This window comes from Pollicipes pollicipes, unplaced genomic scaffold (assembly GCF_011947565.3).
Source record: "Pollicipes pollicipes isolate AB1234 unplaced genomic scaffold, Ppol_2.1 Scaffold_2555;HRSCAF=2994_pilon_pilon_pilon, whole genome shotgun sequence".
In the NCBI taxonomy this organism is placed as follows: domain Eukaryota; kingdom Metazoa; phylum Arthropoda; class Thecostraca; order Pollicipedomorpha; family Pollicipedidae; genus Pollicipes; species Pollicipes pollicipes.
The window spans coordinates 7,674,218-7,695,158 of record NW_023596136.1 but is presented as its reverse complement, the minus strand read 5'-3'; the positions used below and the strand labels follow the sequence as shown (position 1 = coordinate 7,695,158).

Below are 20,941 nucleotides of genomic sequence, written 5' to 3'. Positions count from 1 at the left end.
TTACCTTCCGACCGGTCCATTCTCCCCACTCCAACCCGCCCCCTCCCCCACCCCCCACCCCCGCCCCACGGCTGGTGTGGCAGCTGTGCGGTAAGCGACGCACACCTCCAGACAGCACGCTATCGCCAATTGTAACAACACTATCGCATCAGAGCCACCGGGCCACTGCCAACATTGGTCGCGTGGGATGCCACCTTTTCATCCACCATCCCAATTATGCTCTGTTATACATTTTAAAAAAGACGAGACCGAAAAACGATGATGGAGGCAGGCGCTGGTGTACACTATTCCAGCTCTGTTAATTGTTTAATTTCGTTTCCGTCGCAAAAATCAAGCGCAATATGACAATATCATAACCTCAGTTCATTCTCACCGTTCGTAAATCAATCTCTGGAAGTAAGCGCCGGACCTTGCTATCAATCCTCACACCTGTGGATCAGCCGGGAGGCGTCCGTCGTGTTCGGAGCCGCCCCGTCCCCCGCGTCCGGTGCCGGCCGGCCGCTGCTGCTGAGCCGCCCCTGTGGCCAGGCCGCAGCTCCACTGACCTTGCGCTCGGACCCGCCGGGCGCGCCGTCGCCCTCGCCGCGCGACGTCCCGGCCGTGACCCGGTAGCGGGTCAGCAGCGCCAGCACGGCCGGCTGGTCGGCCGCCAGGTCGGCGGGCGAACGCTGCGCGTACTTCCTGCCGGAGGCGGCGCCCGGTGGTCAGAGCCGGCACGTCCAACGGGCGTGGATCGTGCACAACTTAGCACGGCTGCACGGCGGTTATGACCAGGTGAGAAACGAGCATCCAATCATCAGACGCTGTCGAACGCATACTGTCTCGCTGACACTCTACGTGGGTAAGGTTCAGCAAGACAAGGCATGGGTGTGTCACATAAACACACCTAACGGAAACGGATCACAAAATGCGGAACGGCGAATAGCAATCTACTACCGAGCTTATTCGAGGCAACCAAAGCCTGGATACCGAAAGCCCCTCATGGGATTCAAACACTGCCCTCACAGTAGAAGAGGACGGTCCGTCCCGGTAGCTCAGGTGATGAGCCCGTCCACTTCCGATTCACCCCGCCCCCGCCCCCGTGGCGAGATGGGCTCGCATCTTTTCAGACGCTCGCTATTTGCCCCCCACCGGGATGGCCCGCAGCCGGTGGCGCCGGTCACGTTTAAGGCCACGTGATGTCAGAGGGCAGTACGGGCCGTGCTGAGCCTAACGGCACGTTGGACTTCCGTCCTAAAAATTCCGCTGTTTGCTTGAAGTTCCATGATCGGATTTTTGGATCAGGGCTCACACAACGAGCACTGCATAGCGTTGGAACTGATCTAGAAATCCTTTCCACCAAAAGTCTTCACCTCAATCTGGAAAAAATCATCAACGTTTTTTGCCAAAGGCAAGATCTCGAGCATCTGTTGACATACAATTCATGCGTTAAGCATGACAAGACCATCAAATAAAAAGGCGTATCCAAGAAGAGCATGTGCCTTCAACACTGCACACGCCCTGCGTTCACCTGTGTACATCAGCGCAAGAAGACTCCATGTGTTTCGCAACAGGGGGGTGAGCGGGTGGGCGATACTGTGGCATAGTCAGGCTTCCAAACATTTGAGAGCACCTGGCGGCATATTGTGTGGAAAGTCCTGCATGGGTGCCAGCTCGCTCCCGGACCAGCAAGGGCACTGCCGAATTCCGTCAAACTTTGCAACATCTCTGTTTTACACCGACCTCTCTTCAGCTATATCGCTGGATTCCGTGCAATACGAGCGACAAATTCGAAGTGTGATTTCAGCGAGACAGCGAAGGGTTTGGTTCAGTCCAACAACGGACCCTACGAGCAGCCGACGGAGCGAGTAGTGTCTTGCCTTTCACGCATTGCAGGAGACGTGCCAGAGCGAACGGCGAGCGTCCCCGTAGCCACGGCAGCACGTGCGACCCTATTGACGCGCCACGTTGCGGGGCTGCGCAGGGTACCTATTGACCGGGCCTGCCCGAGGACTCAGCCCGCCAGCCAGCCGCACAGCAACCGCTACCAGTAACGGGCTGTCGATCGTTTCCGAGCGCCGCCGGCGGCGCCGGTCGACGCCGAGCGCCGCCGGTACTTTTCCATAGTCTGGCAAGGGGTCGCAAGAGGGCGCGGGCCATGCTGTCGCACGCACGCCCCGCGCAGCTGCTTATGGCCGGCGGCACCTGGTGGTAGTAAACAGGCTCCGTGCTCGCCGGTGCACCCGCACCCTCCAGCGGCATCCTGACGACGCATAAACCCGCCAGCTCCGCCCGGCGGCCCTGCGACGCGCCTGCTTTTATTTTACTTTCGTAAATTTTCTCCTGGTCTGCCAAAAAGCTACACCCCAGCTTTCCAGCACCGCCTAGCAAAACAAAATTGGTGGCAGGGTTTTTTACACGGGTCTGGGTCTGGCTCTATCTGTGGTATGATAAAATTGGATCACTCATCGATCGTATCGAAGGAAGGCACATCGATCCCGGATCCGACCTTGACGCTACGGCGGGCACGCAGGCTGGACAAAAAAAAATGCGCCACCTGACCTGAAAGGACAGGTGCTGAGTGACGCATAGCCTGCGGTCCGTCTGGTAATGAGGACGCTCAGAGCAATGGCTTCTCCTGGACCAGTCTGAGAACATGGCTGACCTCCCTCTCTTTGAGTGTGAAGTGGCGTTCTCTGGCAGGGCTCTGGTCAAAAGAGCTCGAGCACTCCGTGCGTGTGTGCGTGCGTGCGTGCGTGCGTGCGTGCGTGCGTGCGTGCGTGCGTGCGTGCGTGCGTGCGTGTGTGTCATAATATACCACCCCACCAGCAGACCCCCCCACGGGCTGTGACGCGAGCCAAACGCCTCGGGGCTACCGTACTCCTTATGACAGGTGATGTCTTCAGCTCCGCACAACGCCGCGGCCTTCTGCCGTTGCTGCGATTCCTTCTCCCGTAGCCCGTTCTATAAAGCAAAACTAAACCGGGTATCTTACATCGCGTCGAGTGAGCGCAGGCGTCCGATGCGGTGGGCTTGTTTTTCAGATTTTGTTTACTGATATTTTTATATATTGACCTCTTGGAAACATATTATCAACCACGGATTGCTTATCGGTTGGTTATTGATTAAGATATGCTTACTTTTGATTTATTCATCCATTTCCGTTGCGCAAAATTGGTTTGTTTGCGTCGCTCATGACCAGAACGAGTTCGGTGAACCCCAAAATGGCACGGCCCCTAGCGCTTCACATCGTGGACGAAAACGGGTTGGACGGCACGGCTTTGACCCGACTCAGAGCCACAGACGGCTTATCAACACAGAGCGCACGGCCGCGGTGGTAAAACCCACCGCTCATCTACCCAGCGTCCGATGCTAGTCGGACCTGGGAACGGAGGTCAGGGCGCTGCCTCCTGGCCTTCTTCGATTCGCGGCGCTGTCCCAGCGACGCCAATCGTTTGAGATCACAGCATATGATTCCAGAACGCGAGAGAATCCACAAAAAACGTGGTCAAGTCACTTCATCGCAATAACTCGGACGAGGGCAAGGATGAGGAGGGCAGATAACACAACAGCCCGGCATGTCTCGGGGTATTTTGCCAACCACAACCGCCTTGGGGAACACCTACCGTCTCCCCGCTGCTTCAGGATCTCATCGCTGGCACGGGAAAACTGAAGCGGCAATTGATGGCACTGATTATCCTTGAGAACAGGACGTGGACATATACCACGTAACTGATAACGCCACAGCTCACGTGAAATCCTTGGTAAAACATAAAAATACTTCAACAGAGTGATGGATATGCCGGGCCAGTTACATTGGTCGCAAAGCATCGCAGGTTGTTAAAACGAACAAGTTATGTTATGATGCGTTGGGCACATGTTATTCATCATTGAGTTCAAAAGGTAAGCGATCCCGGCCAGCCCATATCAAGGTCGGCTGGTCAGGAGCAGACGAATGTGCTTAGTCAAGGTCAGGCAAAGCAATTTCATGCTAATTTTGCATTACACTTGCGGCTGCGATGAGCCCGGCGGGCCACCTGTTCCGGCTGCGCCGTTGTACCGCTGTACCGCTGTGTGCCGCAGCCGGCTGTCGCGGTCACACATGTGGCTGGCGTGTTTGCCGGCGGCGTCGCCGATCACGCCCGAGTATCCGGCGCGCGCTTGGGCCGCCGCGGCGATCCCGCCGAGCGACTGCCGGGATCAATTTTTTTTACTTAGTGCGACTCACATCTGGTCGGTGCTCACTAGTTCGAAACAACGCGCTGGGTTTTCTGGTCGAGTTATCACAAATGAGCAACACAAATCACGAGTCCGGCATGCATAGACTGACCGGCCATGACCTTTCATTGTGAACAGATATGGTGTCATACCTCATCACTTTGCCTGATCTGCATATCAGAGCAGCGGAAAATTACATTAAAATAATATCATTGTAGGATGAAAACAATAACATTGTGATAAATAACGCACACTCATTGAACTCATTGACATGGATAAAACAAAATGCACAAACCAAATGGCCAATGATTCAAACTCAAAATTGCTGTCTTTAAAAGCGCAGGCTGAGGTGCATCTAGGGGCGTCATTTTTTATGTTTTCCGGGGGCTGAGCGCCCCCTCCAGCGCCGACTTGAGCCCCACCCCGACCCCCCACCCCTTCCATGCTTCTCTAAGCCTTCTCAATGCATATGAGAAAAGATGAAATGCTGAATCAAATGCAGAACAATTATCTGAACTACTGGAATACTTTACGGCAGGCACCCAAACACATCACTATTAGTACCACGCTAATCTTGTTGCAAGTGGTATCCTGAAGGTACCTGATGTTTTTGTCGGGCCAACTCCTTCATATGCTAGGCCAGTGTGGAAATGTTCGAAATGTTTGTTTTCAGAAGATAACGACTGGATTGAGAAAAAGAACAATTCACTGCAGTATGTATTAATTGATAACAGTGGCAAGTGTCTTTTTCCATAACCGCGGCTGTCGCGACTGTACAACACGATCAGCAGCAGCAGTAGTCATGAGCGACTCCTTACTGAGATAAATAAAGATGCTCTTTTATGCGCATCACACCCCATTCAAAGCTTTTACCAAACACGGCTTTCATTAATTTGAAATAGAAAGTCATTGCCCTGCAGGAAACCAATTTTTTTCGACGAAATATTGAAAAAGCTTCTTCCAATTTCAACATCGCGGACGCAAATTTCAGTCAGCACGGAAATGCGGGAAAAAATCAGGGTCTGGGGTAGGTCACATCAATCTTTTTGACTTAGTCCCGCAGTCACCAACGACCGATTTTACAAACAGATATCCTTGCTCATATCCCTTCAATGCTGACATGAATCCTTGACCTGACTTTGTACCTAGATAACGTTCGCCAGAACGTGTCACATTATTCAATTGACGGAAACCGAAAACTTGGTCAGTCTGCTGGAAACTATCAAAAGTTACCCAAGAACAGCGGAGAGAAGCTTGCAACCACAGCTGGCGAAAAGTCGCACGCATCAGTCATATTGCCCCGAGCACGCAATTCACATAAAGCATTATTCAGACACAAATTGAACGATTGCGCTTCCCTCTGAACACCACACCGTGAGCTGACATCACCCAGCGTGAGCTGACATCACCCAGCGTGAGCTGACATCACCCAGCGTGAGCTGACATCCACCCAGCGTGAGCTGACACCACCCAGCGTGAGCTGACATCACCCAGCGTGAGCTGACATCACCCAGCGTGAGCTGACATCACCCAGCGTGAGCTGACATCACCCAGCGTGAGCTGACACCACCCAGCGTGAGCACACCACCTGCCGGCGGCGGAGGTGCCCCGCCCGCGACCCGGTGTCGAGCGCCATCAGCCGCGAGCAGACCGATGTCGGCAGGACAGCCGAGCACCAGCCCGTCTGGCAGCACCCCCGTCAGCCGGCCGCACCACAGGGTCAGACCGGTGTCAGCAGGACAGCCGAGCACCAGCCCGTCTGGCAGCACCCCCGTCAGCCGGCCGCACCACAGGGTCAGACCGGTGTCAGCAGGACAGCCGAGCACCAGCCCGTCTGGCAGCACCCCCGTCAGCCGGCCGCACCACAGGGTCAGACCGGTGTCAGCAGGACAGCCGAGCACCAGTCCATCTGGCAGCACCCCCGTCAGCACCCCCCGCGACGCAAGTGCCTTGGGTTTAACTTGGCGATGCTATGAATAAAGACCTTTAGCTCCTGTTATTTGCGATTTTGAGCAATGTGGTGAACATAACTGACTTTGCACACAACAGGACGTACTTGTCAAAGGGGCTGTTCCACGTTTGAAGATACTGAAGCAAACATTATGTTTGGTGGAAACCGCTCACTTGGAACTATCGGTATGCTTTTAACTGCAAGTCTGCTCTAAATAACAACATTTCATTAATTAGTACATATGCCCTTCAACACGTTATCATTTGGTCACGTCATTGAGCTGTGTCATGACGTCAGAGTCGCTACCGCGTGACTCACTTGTGTCACTTCTACGCGCCGCAGGGTGGTGTTGTTGGTTTCTGCGTGCAAATTTTTACCAGCGTTATGTCCGTGTGTTTTGGCCGTTTCTCGTGGTGTTCTTGTGTATTTATCCACGGTGGCACGTTCCTTACCTACATGTGCATGTCTTGTTAGGACGCTTTCTTAATTTATTCGATATGCTCGTGCCTCATGTGAGTTATATTTAACACTTACCCAAAGTCATGTTATTTACGGTGAATTGGCGTTCGCGATCGGGACATGCGATCAGCAGCAGAATCTGATTGTCAGCCAATTACTATATACTGTTGAAGCGCTTGGAAGCGAGAATGACTGTATGAAAGTTTTCGACAGTAACAGCAGTGCCATGGCCCCGGAGCCTATGCGACATAGGCACAAGCAGCCCAGATGACGATCCGTGACGAGACACGAAGATGTCAAAACAGCACGGCTTCGCGTGTTCAGGATCGACGCAGCAGACTCGAGCGACTTGCACCTTGTTGTCGAGACCACCCCCATAAACAAATGTAAGTCAATGTCATCTGAGCCTAAATGTTTACCCATGCCCATAAGGCTCATCCGCAAGAGTGTCCGCTCGCTCGTCCATAACCACGCCAGCCGCCCAGCACGAGCAAACTCCCTGTCGTGTATTGAACTGACATACCGCAGGACAACGGCGTAGCCAGGATTTCGCTCGGTCGGGGGCCAAATCGGAGCATAGGGGCTCTTTTCGTCAAGGGGCTGCCACATCGCTTCGTCGCTATAGGTCCCCGGCTTTTATATTCGAAGGGCCTTTTGAGGCTCTGGATTTTGTTTTGGTGCCAAAAGGTTCTTTTGGTGTTTAGGGTACTGCGATCTTAGACCCCTGGGGAACCGCCTCCCCACAGGGTTATGACTCCAGAAACCCAGAGCATGCCCATAGCCTCATAACCATAAGCAAAACTGGACACGTTGAGCATTTTCACGATACGCTTCAACTACTGCTTGACATCGTCTTTTAACCAGCAATTCTTCGTGTCCTGAGGGTTGTTGTTTCGGCATAACAACTCCAAGTTAACCTTCCGATCTAAGAGTCACGTCGGACCACAGGTCAGGGTGTGGCGAGAGACGCGTCGACCGGACAGCCAGGGGCCCGCGGGCGAACCTACAGGGTATCAGAACATTTGGCACGGGTAGCTTTGGCCATATAATGCATGTTATCGGAAACTTGCATGGAATGTGAAGTTCCATGATGACATGGAAACTTGTATGGATTCTCAACGCACGAGTCAGGTACTAGGTTTCTTTTCAACAAATTATTTCGTCTCCGACCTTTAAGACACGCCGGACTGCGGGAAAGGGTATGTTCCGTGACAAGCAATGCAAGACCAACGTCAGAACGACTCTCTCTGGCAAGGTGCGAACTGGCCAGAGACGCATTTGACTTGCCGCGCTAAGCAATGTGAACATAATGTGAATCGTTTCCAGCATCGCTGAGTTACGAGTCCCAGATCATCAGCGCGGACCGCGGCAACGCCGGCTGGGCAGTTCAATCCCCTACCAACCGCAGCTCAGTCCACATCCACAGCAGGCACGACAGAACTGTCACCGGGTGATGCGAACGACCACTGTACGTCCTGTACGCACAGATTTAGCTCACGTCCACACCCGGCGTCAGACTAGCCCGCTGTGCTGATGACCCAGCCTGGCCAAGTATAGCCGACCATCGACGTCGGGGAAGGGGGGGGGGGGGAGTCGGACGCGCCCCTCCGAATCAGCGGCTGTTCGGCACGCCGGCCAGATGTGTTCAAACATCGACAGCTGCTCTCCCATGACAATGGCGCTGCCCAGTGCCGCCTCGCTGTTCGGGATTTGTTGCGACATACACACGGGGAAAAACAGTGTGGCCGCTGCTGCTGACGTCACCGGGAAATCCTTCGTTCAAAGACCAATGATAACGCGAATACTTAGAGCAGACGTCAACATCTCCCGGGCGAAGATCACACCAACCAATCATGTAGCAGGATCATCTCGCTGCAAAACGCGGCTCACACAACTTGACCCAGCTGCAAACCTGTCAAGCTTTGACGGAGCTGCCAGAGACGAAGCCTTTTACACGCGCACGCAGCGTAACACCGCTCACGGCGACGCCGATCTGACAGCTGACCTCATTGCCCGCGTCATTCCTGGTCTGTTGTACAAAGAAGACAGGACATGCCCAATCGCTGCAAGAATGTTAAACACGCTTAAACCCAAAGCCATTTCAAACCGTAGTAGCTTGTTGTGGGATTGCCTACCGCCACTTCGGTGCTTAGTAGAAATCTAATTTACGAAACAAGATAAGGTGTATAATCTCTCACAGCACTTCGAAGACTGTGGCACCTTCCGAGAGGCCCATCACGTCCCATCTACACCAGCCTTCCGCCCCGGCCGCGTCATTGTGGCTTTACGACGCCCTCAGCTGTTGAAGCTACATGGCGTCGCCAGCGTCTCACGCTGGAAGAAAGGGGATGTACCGCCTGCTGCCTCGCCCGCGGTCATCCTCGTGACGCCCGACTCCAGCCTCACTCACCCCTCGGTGGCGCGCGCCAGCGGGTTGCCGCCGCTCAGCAGCAGCTCCTCGATGACGTCCAGCTGGCCGCGGCGCACGGCGTCGTGCAGCGGCGTGGCGCCCTCCGCGTTCACAGCGTTCACGTGCGCGCCCCGATCTGCAACACGAGGGACGGGACGCAGTCAGCGCGGCGTTCTCGGCCCCGCCGTGTCATTGTCGCAGGGCAGGGGTACGGCTGCAGCAGCGCCGGCGAGAGCAGGTGTGACGAAGCGATTGAGATGAGCATGCTTCAACGGCCACATCTGAAGTTGCGGGCATTTCTATGGAAGCTGGTGTGGTCGTTGTCACAGCTCGTACGCCACATTCTCCAGCGATAGGCGGCGGACGCTCAAATAGGTACAGGCCGCAGGGGTATGAGCGCTGCCGTCGATCATATCGAAGGATGCAAAGCGCGGTGTTCTTATCCCGACGCAAGGACAAAACATGCACGAGGAACGACTCCGCAAGGCGCCACCACTACCTTGCATATATAAGCAGCCGAAATTCAAATTAAACTGGCCCCAATCACACAGCTACATGCCGCTGGGCGAATCCGGATGGCGCGCCGGCTGAAATCCTTTCCCATGAAAGGATCATCTGCTCAGGCAGGGATTTTGTTCAAATTTGCGATGGTCAAGGCTGCTAAAATATGCTCACCATGCTTGGCGCAGAGCACCAAAGAGTCTGGTGTATGAGAATTGTCACCGTCGGTAAGGTTTCTTGCTCAAAACATATTGGAGATAAGAAGGATAACTGAGACGACAGCGCAGTGAACTCTGTACTGAAAGTGGAGATAGAGCGCTGTGGCTGCACAACTGTATAAACCCCGCACAAATACTTGTTTGGCGGGGTCCATCCCTTCACCTATTCCTACGGCCCGCATCCCCGCAAGCCCTGGCGTTCTCAACCTACAACTTGCGAAGTAACTGCAATACCGTCTCCATCTGTTTCAAATCCATTTGTCCGTCTGTCTGTCTGTCTGTCGTGGATCTGACCTGGCACAACGCAGCAGCAGTGACCACCTGATCAGCCCTCACAAATACTGTGGCGACCCCTGATCTCTGACGTCACGGGGTCACATGGACTGGCCGTACCGGTTCATACGCCTTCTGTTAGGGGAACGTCGCGAGATACGGGCCAAAAGGCCCTAACGCAAAACAGGAGATAGGTCGACGGCCAGCGATATCTAAATTTGATGTCATCGGTTAAAAAAGTCATTTGCCGCTCAGCCAGAGCATCGGGCCGCGTAGCTTGAAGGGCGACCGTTCCGTGCGGAGTGCAGGGTGGGTGGAGCCAGGTCCCAGAGATTGGGGACATTGTATCATCGGGGAAGGTGAGGAAACGCACTGTTTACGATCAGTAGTACGGAACACAAATACTCGTTGCTACAACTTTTGAGGGATACAGCCCCTAGACCACCAGCGGTTGTGTCCTTGGAAAGCAGGACGCTCGCACATACACCACCGGTCACACAGCTGTACGTGCAATAGGTAGAGGACATGGAGTCCGGGCAATGACCCACAAAATCATGAACACGATGATGAACACGCTGATGAACACGTTGGTCGCGAGCTTGGCGCTTCCTTGCCAATAAATCGTCGGGCTCTTATGACGAAATCGCTGCCGACCAAAAGCGCGCAATATCGCATGGCCAGATGGTATAAGCTTTTGAGACTGGTTTCACCTGTATCCGACCGGGGTCATTGCGTTTCAGCGGGAAGATGCAGTAACACGCCGTTTGCGATCAGTAGTACGCATCACAAATGCTCATTGCTACAACTTTTCAGGGATACAATAACCGCATCCAGCCGAGGAAAGTTGACTTCCCCAGGATCTTCAGCTTCCAGACGTCGTACGAGAAAAACGAACATACCATTGTGGAGGTCTCGTAGCCATCAAGAAAACATAACGAATTATTCACCTTAGATCAAACGTGAGGCCACTTGAGTTCAGGAAAGGAAAACAGTCGTCCCCACAGATACAGTCATGTGCTAGTGCTAACCGAGTCTAAGTGACCCGTGCATTGCTTCTCTGTGGTAAGATACAGTGTTGTACACTGTACACAACAGTTGCTCGAGATCGCACGGCTCTTGTGTACATTATACATAGCCCCTTCGACGCTTGGCAGTGCATTTGTAACAAACTGAGAACAAGCACATTGCCACATGACATTATACGTCATCAGCTTCACAAATGTGATAAAAAGGTATTACCCGCGTCGCACTCGTTCATCTTGTCTCGCCGTGTCTAACAGATGCCATGGGACTTTCATGATCCCATATGACCTTGTATGTCCTTGCGTGATACGTGACCTCTTGCAACCTCATTATGCACTTAAATGATATCATAACATGTTTTCAGTTGATTATTCTAATCCTGCGCCCAAAACCGCCTGCAATATAGCCTTTTTCAAGCTCAGCAAGCGATTTGCTGGAGGTACCCATATAGGAGGTTATGACCTGGGCCAGTATCATGTGCTCTGTGGTCACATGATGGTTGTGCATGTTTCATCGAATGCAAATACCAAAACTGTACAAAATACGCAAAAACTGCATTATTTCTCACAAATAGCAAAAACTGACCTAACCTCAGATCACTGACCTTACCTCTTTCGCAAAATCAAAAATAGGCAAACTGTAGGTACTATCATGTTCTACAACTATGTAAGTTTGATGAATGGCAAATGGCGTACAAAAAAAGTTATGAATGGTCATAGCTTTTCTTAGAAGCTAACCTCTTTGACTTGACATAGGTAACTGACCTTGGCAGAGCAAAACTTCAAACTTACGCAAAAGATGGCACATTGATAGGTGAACACGTACTGAAAACTTAGTGCTGCTGCGAGTGTTCGTTTTCTGTTTGCGCTCGAAAAGCCGTGCGGGGAACTCAACTACCCTGCCGGCCGAGGTTTACGGACATTCTTTATAAAATGATGCTTGTTTTTGCATGCAATTTGCCAGGATGCACAAAACCGAGGACAGCGGAAGCAACACACAATGTCACTGGCCGGGGGGGGGGGGGGGGGGGCTGCTAATGGACGGCGGCGTGCAGCGCAACATGGGAGATTCGGCCAACAGCGAGTCAGTAAAGGTTGCAGCCCCCGGGGCACAACCTTTACATTCCCGCGCCCGCGACAGCCTGTGTAGATCCACACAGCGTGCAGGTCACGAACAGCTGAAGTGGCATTCACGTTGGCTGTGACACTTGGTGCCCCACGGCGCACCCCGCGGGTGTTGTTGCCCACCGGTATTTTAGAATCCGCTAACTACGGAGGCCATGGACGCTACACAGGAAGGGACTGTCTTGCGGCGCGAGTCGGCTGTTCTTCCTGCAGCTCCAAAACAAACCATCTGCAGACGAAGTTAGCACGGGTATCAGCCCTGAAAGTGGGCCTCCAGCAATGCCAAACAGCCTGACCAGTCGTCACCGCAGTCAGCAGCAGCCACGAGGGCGCACCTCACCAACTCACACCGGACGTAAGATAACTCTATCCCCCTTCCCCCGACGCCCCGACCTCCACAATAACCATACGATGCGTCGCTGATCGTCCTCCCAGACCATGTATCGTCTCATCAGCGGGTAACGGCGGGCGCGCCACGTGCGGCACGTGGGTCGCGTGACACGCGCCGTCCGCCGGGGAGGGGGGAGGGGGCACAAGTCCTCACACAGGCCACGCGCCATCCGGTCGCCACGCTCGCGCGCATATGCGGAGGTACGAGCGGGCCCCGCGGAGAGGGGAGGGCAGCCGCCGAGTACGCCGACTCCGTGACGTCACGCGCCGCGGCCGACCGATAAAGCCTGGCGGCGCGGCCGTCCGCCAGTGAGCGCAGAGACGGCGGTGGGGAGGGTCGCAGTCGGGCCAGCGCCGAGTCCCGCACCCAGCCGGCGTGGAGCGGCGCCGCGCCGCGTACCTCGAAGCCATGGCAGACGGTGCGCGCGCCCAATGTGAGCAGCTGTCGCGACTGAGCGAGCCGGAGCGCCGGCAGGACCTCTTCAGCCAGTGCATGTGCATGATGGGCCAGCAAGAGCTGTGCGCCGGGCCCACTGAGCCCCGGCTAACGCAGGTGCCGCGGCTGACGGCCGCCGACCAGCTTTCGGCCGCCGACAACGGCTCCGACCCATTGCCCGACGGCGAACGGCCTGAGGAAAACCTCATCAACTCGGACGTCTTCATCTACGTCATTGTGTTCATCGTGATTGTGTACTTTCTGACATTCCTCTACCTGTGCATGAAGAAGCGGCAGCGTGAGGCGGCCGACGCCGAGGCGGGCGGCGGCGGCGGCGCCCGCGTGCGCGGCCCGGCCGGCTCCGAGACGGACCGGCCACCGGCCTACGAGGACGTGGTGCGCGGTGCCGAGGGCGGCGACAAGTGCACAGAGCCGCCAACTTACGCCGAGGTGCTTGCGCGCAGCCAGCAGCTGGACAAGCTGGACACGGGGCCGCCCGGCAGCTGACCGGTCGCCCGCGCGCCACAGTGAATCGCCTTATGGTATGGTATCGCATCGTAGGTAGAATACATGTTTATTTTGTGTATCCCGCTGTGTGCCGTCGGGGCGACAGGCCGGCTGGCGGCGGCAGGGGCCGACGGGTGGCGGCGCCGGCCCCCGCCCGCTACAGAGCCCACACGCGCAGGTAACAAAGAGCCGCCGCCACCGCCCCATGGCGGCGGCGGCGGCAGCACTGTAGCCACGCACTCAGTGGCCGGAGCGACACGCCCCTCTGGCACAGCATGCCGTTGGCGCCGGGCGGGGACGAATCTGCAGTGCTGGCTAATTGTGGGTTGCTAGGAGACTCCTCCCCAACTGACAGCCACTGCGTGACAAACAGCGCTGTACTGTCCGCGTCAAATCTCGCAGCATTGTCGGGTTCGGAGAAAAATCGCTGACGTTTTGGCTCGACCGCATTGCCCTCGGCACGTTAGCGACAGCCTGTCCCGGTTTCCGTAAGAAAAAAAAGCCACACCAGGCGAGTGAATGCGGCCGCACTAGCCCGTGACGACACCTTCTAACTTGATCCGCCCAGGGGTGCGGCTGGGTCGGGTCCAAGTGCCGCCCAGCGCCGGGCCGGCGCGTCCTTGAGTCGGGTCATTCGGGAGGGCTGGCAGGCATGACCGGCCAGCGACAGCCGTGCTGGGGCGTCACATCGACGCGATCTGTATCTGGATCAAGTTAATCGATTGCATCGCAGCCGGCCGAGAGATAAGTTAGGTGCTGTCCGGTCCTACAGCAGCTTGCTTTCAAAAACCGCCACAGCGTCTGTTATGGCTTGTCTTCGATGCACTGCGGTTAAGCCATCAGTGTCAGGCCGTCCTCCCAACACAAGACAGGTCAGCGTATATGCAGAAGTAGAAGCAGAAATTTATGTTTCGTACGCGTCATTCCCAGTATTCGTGCTTTAAGAAGTGACTCGGCAGCGCAGAGCAAGCTGATGCCTGATCGCCCGCGAGAAGAAGCTCAAGCCTCGGATGCAAAACGCTCTGGCAACTGAGAGTTCAGAGCTCACTTTATCAGATTTCCCCCTCCTCGAAGAATGCCAGACTTCAGTACCAATGTCTTATTGTGAAAAGAGCGCAGCAGGTCACTTTAAACAAATAAGATACAAGTCGTGACAGTTTCAGACATGCGACGCACGTCACATGTTTAATGCAGTCATGGACTGATGTCATGCTACAAGGATCACGAACTCCAGTGATACATCATTTGCAGCTAATCTACGCGTTCTAAAACACAATGTTCATAATGCCAAACGCCCCACCTGCGACGGTTTTAGATAACACCATGTTTGTGAAGTGAGTCGCAGCGATGACGCAGAAATGCACACCCTGAAGACAGGCATGAATTCGCGGTTATCTAGCGGCTCTAGAGCCTTCCCACTCCGGTGCTAGCGCCGTACATGATTGTTTATGCAGGGCGACAGTCTGCAGTCGCCATGAGGGGCCGCATCATCCCAGACCGATCCCAGAATCCCAGACTAACACACAGCCAAGTCCGTCTGGCCGAGGTCGGTCATGGTCAGCCGGCCCGGGTGGCCGCGCGGCCCGGCCGGACGTGCCGCGATGTCAGCAGGGGAGCGCAGGGCCGACGGCGCGCCGCCAGCCGCCGAGAACGGCACCCCCCGGCCGGAGCGCAGAGCGGCCGCTGCACGACGGACCCGCTCACAACACCTCTCACCGCTCGGTGCAGCTAGGTCTCGACAGCGTTCGTTGCATGTGCCCTCATGTGAGTCATTCGCTGTAGAGAAAAGCCTCTACCAAACAGCTCTTGCACCAACTTGTAGTTGGCCGCTCGCTCGCCTCGCGGGCGGTTTACCGGACAGCCTACCCGTGTCCTTGGCAGTTGCTCTGACCACCGGCTGCTCTCCCATGGAGCTTCTCCCCCCCCCCCCCCCCCACACGACCATTCCCAGCTGCCGGCAAGAATCGTGCCTCTGACGGGTCACTTGCTGGATGCGCACAACTCGAACACGTTCTGAGCATTCGTGGCGCACCTGCCAAGGCCGGCGGAACCCCTCCCATGACACATACTCGGCTCATGGTTGGCAGCGTTCCAACATTGGCAGTGTAGGATTTGTTCCGCAAACACCTGTGTGATCAGAGCGGAGCTAGCGACCCCCTTGCCACTTCAAACGCTATCGTGCGGCGCCCAACGCCTGGTCTGTGCTGATCAGAACCAGTGTGATAGTCATACCCTCCTCTCTTCCGGATATGCGCAGCAATGGGTAGGCAAGGCATAACAGACAAACCTCTCCACACATTGATAAAGTACGTCCCTGGCCATGGACGTCACCATGTCGTAAAAGATACTGGAGTCCAGTTCCGTTTTCGCGTCATTTGATATGAAGAAAACACAAGAATAGCTTAATTTGGCCAAACAATGCCTACTTTGGCCAAACAATGCCAAGGTGCGAACCTCGCCAGCCCGGGCGATTGTCACGCCAACGTCATTGACCTCACGCAGGCGCGCATGGAAACACACGAATCGAGATCGTACCGCCATCAAACCTCGCTCGCCAGCCCAGCTCGACTCCGGCGCAGCGCCACGCGCGTCACCCGGTGGGCAGGCGCCGGCCGTCACGCGGCGACAGGGCGTCACGGTCCGTCACAGCCGGCCGGTCGGCGACCGCCGTGTCGCAACCACACGGCGGCGCCGGCGGCCGCCATCGGCCACCGACGGCCGGGCCGGCTGGGACGCAGCCGTGACGACCGTCACGCGGGTTGGCGGGACCCCCGCGGCAGCTCGTGCTTAAGATCAGAGCATCATCGGCGGCGGCGGCGGCGGGGCTCCGTCTGCCACACGAGCGGCCGCGGCGCGGCCGGCTGCGCTCATCGGGACAGGTGGCAGCCGGCCTCGCCGCCACCTGCCACCCGTTCCCGACAGACAGCCTCAGCCAACGACCCCCAAGACGTTCAGCTGTCATCGGTGTGTTCTGAGACCGGCGCGAACGTGGCGTCCCATTTGGGCTGAGTGAGGCGCCGTCTCCATCGGTCGCTTTACGCCAACATTGGCGGTGGTGGTGTGCGAGGACGCTGACTGTGAGGGGAGTCCCCTGCTCCCAGTGCGACGGTGTCACAGTCCCGGCACGACGGCTGCCGTGTACTCTGCTCTGAAGTGCAGGCGAGCGCAGCTGTCCTCCAAGTCGGGCGCCGTCGCAGACTCCGCACAACAAGGACATGCACGGCGCCGACGGCACCGCGCATTCATTTCCTGCTGTCATCTGACGTCACGCAACTCGGCGAGGTTGTTCTGATTGTGAGTGGCATGTTTGTTCAGATGACTCACTTTGGGTGGCAAGAAGCGCGTAAAGTGGATGACACGGAAGTGAAAACACCGTGACGAAGCAAAAGCGGGAGGATCCCACTCGTTGACAGAGCACACAAATGATCAACGACGCACCGCGTGGCTTGTGTCCCTCCGCCTGAACCCACGAAGCGCTCGCTTCATAGGTGTTTTGAAGCGGCATAAATCCATGATGCGCTACACAAGTGTTTAAAAGCGCTATACAATTGAGACTCAAGGAATGTATTGCATACCGTAGCTTCTGCATTAACACGGCGGCCGTGGCTATTGGCAACGGCATATAATAAACCTATGGCGACAAATTGCCTTAAAAAATTGCTAAAGCTGAACGACGTAGCTCACCGATGGATCCACCCCTTCAGTTAGCCTGTTGGCGGTTGCGGGGGGCGTCGGACGCCCCGCCCCCGGCGCTGTCATGCAGCGTGCCATGGTGCCCCCCCCCCCCCTCCCCCCGGCCTTGGTCCGCGGCCTCCATTTCGTGCCGGCGGGCTGGCGTTCAACGCACGCGCCTCCTCCCAGCCGGGTCTGCGCGGGCCGAACACACCGTACACGGCTGTCGCCTCCAGGCCTATGTCTGGCCCGCATACACCGAATACGGTCAAGCGCTTCCCATGCCGTAAACTACGCTGACGGTGGAACGGGAGGGTATGTTCAACTGCACGGACCTGCAAGTGGAGAGAGAGGGGGAGAGAGAGGGAGAGGGTGAGAGAGACTGGAAGAGCTGGGGCGAGAAGGAAAGGAGAGGGAGGAGAGAGAGGGAGAGAGGGAGGGGGGGGGGGGGCAGAAATGAGTGGAGGGGGGGAGCGGGGGGAGGGAGGGATGGGGGAGGGGATGGAGGTTGGGGGGGGAGTGGGGGGAAAGCGAGAAGAGAGAGAGGAGAGAGGCTCTCTGCCAGAGAGAGAGCGAGGGTTTCCTCTCTTCCTCTCTTTGAGGATTTTCTCTCCAGAGAAGAGAGAGAGAGAGAGAGAGAGAGAGAGATGAGAGAGACTCCCATGAGACCCATCCACAGCAGGGCCAGTGTTTTATTAGCCTACACTAGCTTAGTGCAGCCCTGTTTCTCCCTCCGGAAAGTAACGCATAAGTCGAACAATGAGTGACAAATGCCGTGCGTTCAAGGCTCAGCACCAAGCATGTACAAGTGTACCAGCGGCGTTCGCATTTCTCCTCTGTGGAAAAGGCGTGCCCAGAAAACGCAACAAAAAGACCGCGGGTCGCGACGCCCGCCAGGTCGCTCGGCGCCGCTCACGGATCTGGCCCAATTAAATTTGAGCAGTTCGGTACGCATGTCACGTTTGCTCTCTTCTCCACACGGCAAATTATGCTGGTTTTCCTTCCAACCCTTTGAATCGGTCCAGGGTATAACATTTATTCTGACATCCGGCATAAACCGGGTTTCCAAACGCCAAGTCTGGACCACATCACTCGGCTGCTACTTGGCAGCTTTTTGTATCTGTCGGCAGCAAAAGGACGCAAACAGATGGTTTGAAGCAAAACAAACTTCCAGCCAAACAAATGATGGACCAAAGCCTTGCGAACTGCTTTGGTAACAGAAACACAGAAACCAATCAGCGGCACACGGAAGGGCTCTGAGCAGCTTTCAGGCCTTTTTTGACCAAGGGTCGTGTTTTTAAATTGGCTGAGCTCGTCGTCATCAGTGGGGCTTTATGACGCTATCAGCTGCTGAGGCTATATGGCGAGGCTGAGGCTCTATCAGCTGCTGAGGCCTCTCACCCCCGCGGGAACGACGAGCACCACGGGCAATTAAACCCCGGAGCTCTGGCTTCCCAGACGCAGTGGTTGAGGGCGATTTGGGGCTTTGGGGCGCATCGACTGCTGTAGATCATGCAATGCCCATAGCTACGATTTGGGGTTTTGGGGCGCATCGACTGTTGTAGGTCATGCAGCGTCCATAACCATCATTTTATGGAGAGCCGCAAATCAAGTGGATATCAACCAGGTCACCCTATAAAGTATTGATGATGGGGCCTGGCATCACGATGAAAAGATTACTGGAAATCTACAGCGCTAAGAAACTGCAACACTTTAACAAACTCAACAGCATGTGAACAATCCCCTAAAAAGTAACTTAGCGTGTGACTCTGGACGATGTGTCCGAAGAACTGCACTCTCGTTGCAATGACGATAAGTTGGAGTTTAGGGGCGCATCAACGGCAAGTGGTCATACAGCGCCCATAACTATTGCGTTACGGGACAAAGTCGCAATTCACATGGATTTTTGAAACACAACCGCAGTTAGCCTAAATGGCTGTGAGTCAGCACGGTGGAGTGGAGAAAACGTCACAGGAAAAGCAACGGCATAAAGAAGCTGAAAAAATCTTTCCATTTTCGACAGCTGGAGAGTCATTACCTAAAATGTCAGGTAGCGTAAGATCTGAGGCATTCCAGCCGGGGAGCTGCACTCGCGTTCCAGCAAGGTCACAACATCGAGGGTATCGGGGGCTATCACCAGCAAATAGCAGGCGCCGAAGTGTGACATAAGTGTGTCCTATGCGTAGGCGGCCCCAGTGGTTCTGCCATCGCGCCTGCATCAGTGACGAAAAGGCTGAGTACATGTCACGTGCAGGTAATGGTACAACACCCCACAAAACGAGAATGAGGAGTGGTGGAAGGGCCGGGTGCAGGAATAGGAGGAGGGAGCGGGTGTGACAAGGGTGCTGAGGAGGGAGCGGGCGGGACAAGCTGGCAGGGTCGCTACGCCCTGAAATGAACAGCTTGTGCTGTCCACCCGTTACCGGAGCTGGGATCCGAGGGGGCGCTAGTCCCCTACGCCGACCGAAACCGGTGCCCCTGCGGGACCAGACACAGTGGTTAACCCAGAGGCGTTAATACTACACTTTCGGCACCCCTATCGACGAAGTTCAGCCTCACGCTTCTGATCTTTCTGATCTGATCTGATCTGACTTCTTTCCAGCCCATGCACTGCCCGTGACATGGTGACAGCGGTGTTTTAGCTGAGATGGTGCTCTGGCGTTCACCAGTAGCGATAGTCATCCCTTGCTGAAGTGGTGCTCTGGCGTTCACCAGTAGCGATAGTCATCCCTTGCTGAAGTGGTGCTCTGGCGTTCACCAGTAGCGATAGTCATCCCTAGGTGCTTGGTACCAGTAGCGATAGTCATCCCTTGCTGAAGTGGTGCTCTGGCGTTCACCAGTAGCGATAGTCATCCCTTGCTGAGATGGTGCTCTGGCGTTCACCAGTAGCGATAGTCATCCCTTGCTGAAGTGGTGCTCTGGCGTTCACCAGTAGCGATAGTCATCCCTTGCTGAGATGGTGCTCTGGCGTTCACCAGTAGCGATAGTCATCCCTTGCTGAAGTGGTGCTCTGGCGTTCACCAGTAGCGATAGTCATCCCTTGCTGAAGTGGTGCTCTGGCGTTCACCAGTAGCGATAGTCATCCCTAGCTGAAGTGGTGCTCTGGCGTTCACCAGTACCAATAGCCATTGCATGACAGGCGTTGTATACATGAGCTGAGTCGTGGCACACAGGCATGCAACAGAAAATGTTAGAGCTCCGCAGATTCCTTACAAATGCAGTGGTTTAGAGTTGCGGACATCTTTAATCGCGCCGTATTTCAGAGAACTGCGAACCTCAATTGCACAAATCCAGCTACAATTTACTCACAGACAGTCCAAGTCTGGCTTTTTGGTGTTAAAGGGGGCGCCGACTGCAATGGCCATTTTGCGCCGACACATTTCAAGGCTAACTTTACGTTTGTAACCACGAATCGTTTCCATTTGCGGGGGTATTTTTTCCATTTGCAAGGTTATTTCGGGACTCTGAGACAGTCCTCGGCGGCCACGGGTGTGCTGCAACTGTGTCCGGGTCTACACAATGCAATCTGACAGATGCGACGTGCCTGCATAATGCACGCGACACGCGGCGGCTCCCTGTCGCATGGGACCGCCTGTTCGCATGTTGTGCCGGGCCGGTCGTGTGCCCATCGCGCTGGGAAGGCGTCCACCATGTCCGCCTGGCAGCCGCAGTCATGCAACCCATCGCCTCGGGCGCGGAGCGGCGCCTGCCGTAGCTCTCTGGAGGCCAAGCAGGCGGCCGAAGCACACCAAACACCGCGCCCCTCACCGCCCCAAACGA

The 20,941-nt window shown here is 55.6% G+C and overlaps 1 protein-coding gene across 1 annotated transcript in view; it reads right to left on the bottom strand.

Annotated features, from left to right (window-relative positions):
• Window positions 1–423: 423 nt before the first annotated feature.
• Window positions 424–20,941, bottom strand: part of LOC119108088 (ankyrin repeat domain-containing protein 27) — a 56,352-nt gene continuing 35,834 nt past the window's right edge. Inside the window, exons 4-6 of the mRNA XM_037231668.1 lie at window positions 9,018–9,153; window positions 546–681; window positions 424–429 (exon numbers count right to left, since the gene is read on the bottom strand). Coding sequence (XP_037087563.1) covers window positions 424–429; window positions 546–681; window positions 9,018–9,153 — 278 coding nt within the window. The remainder of the gene's footprint in view (window positions 430–545; window positions 682–9,017; window positions 9,154–20,941) is intronic.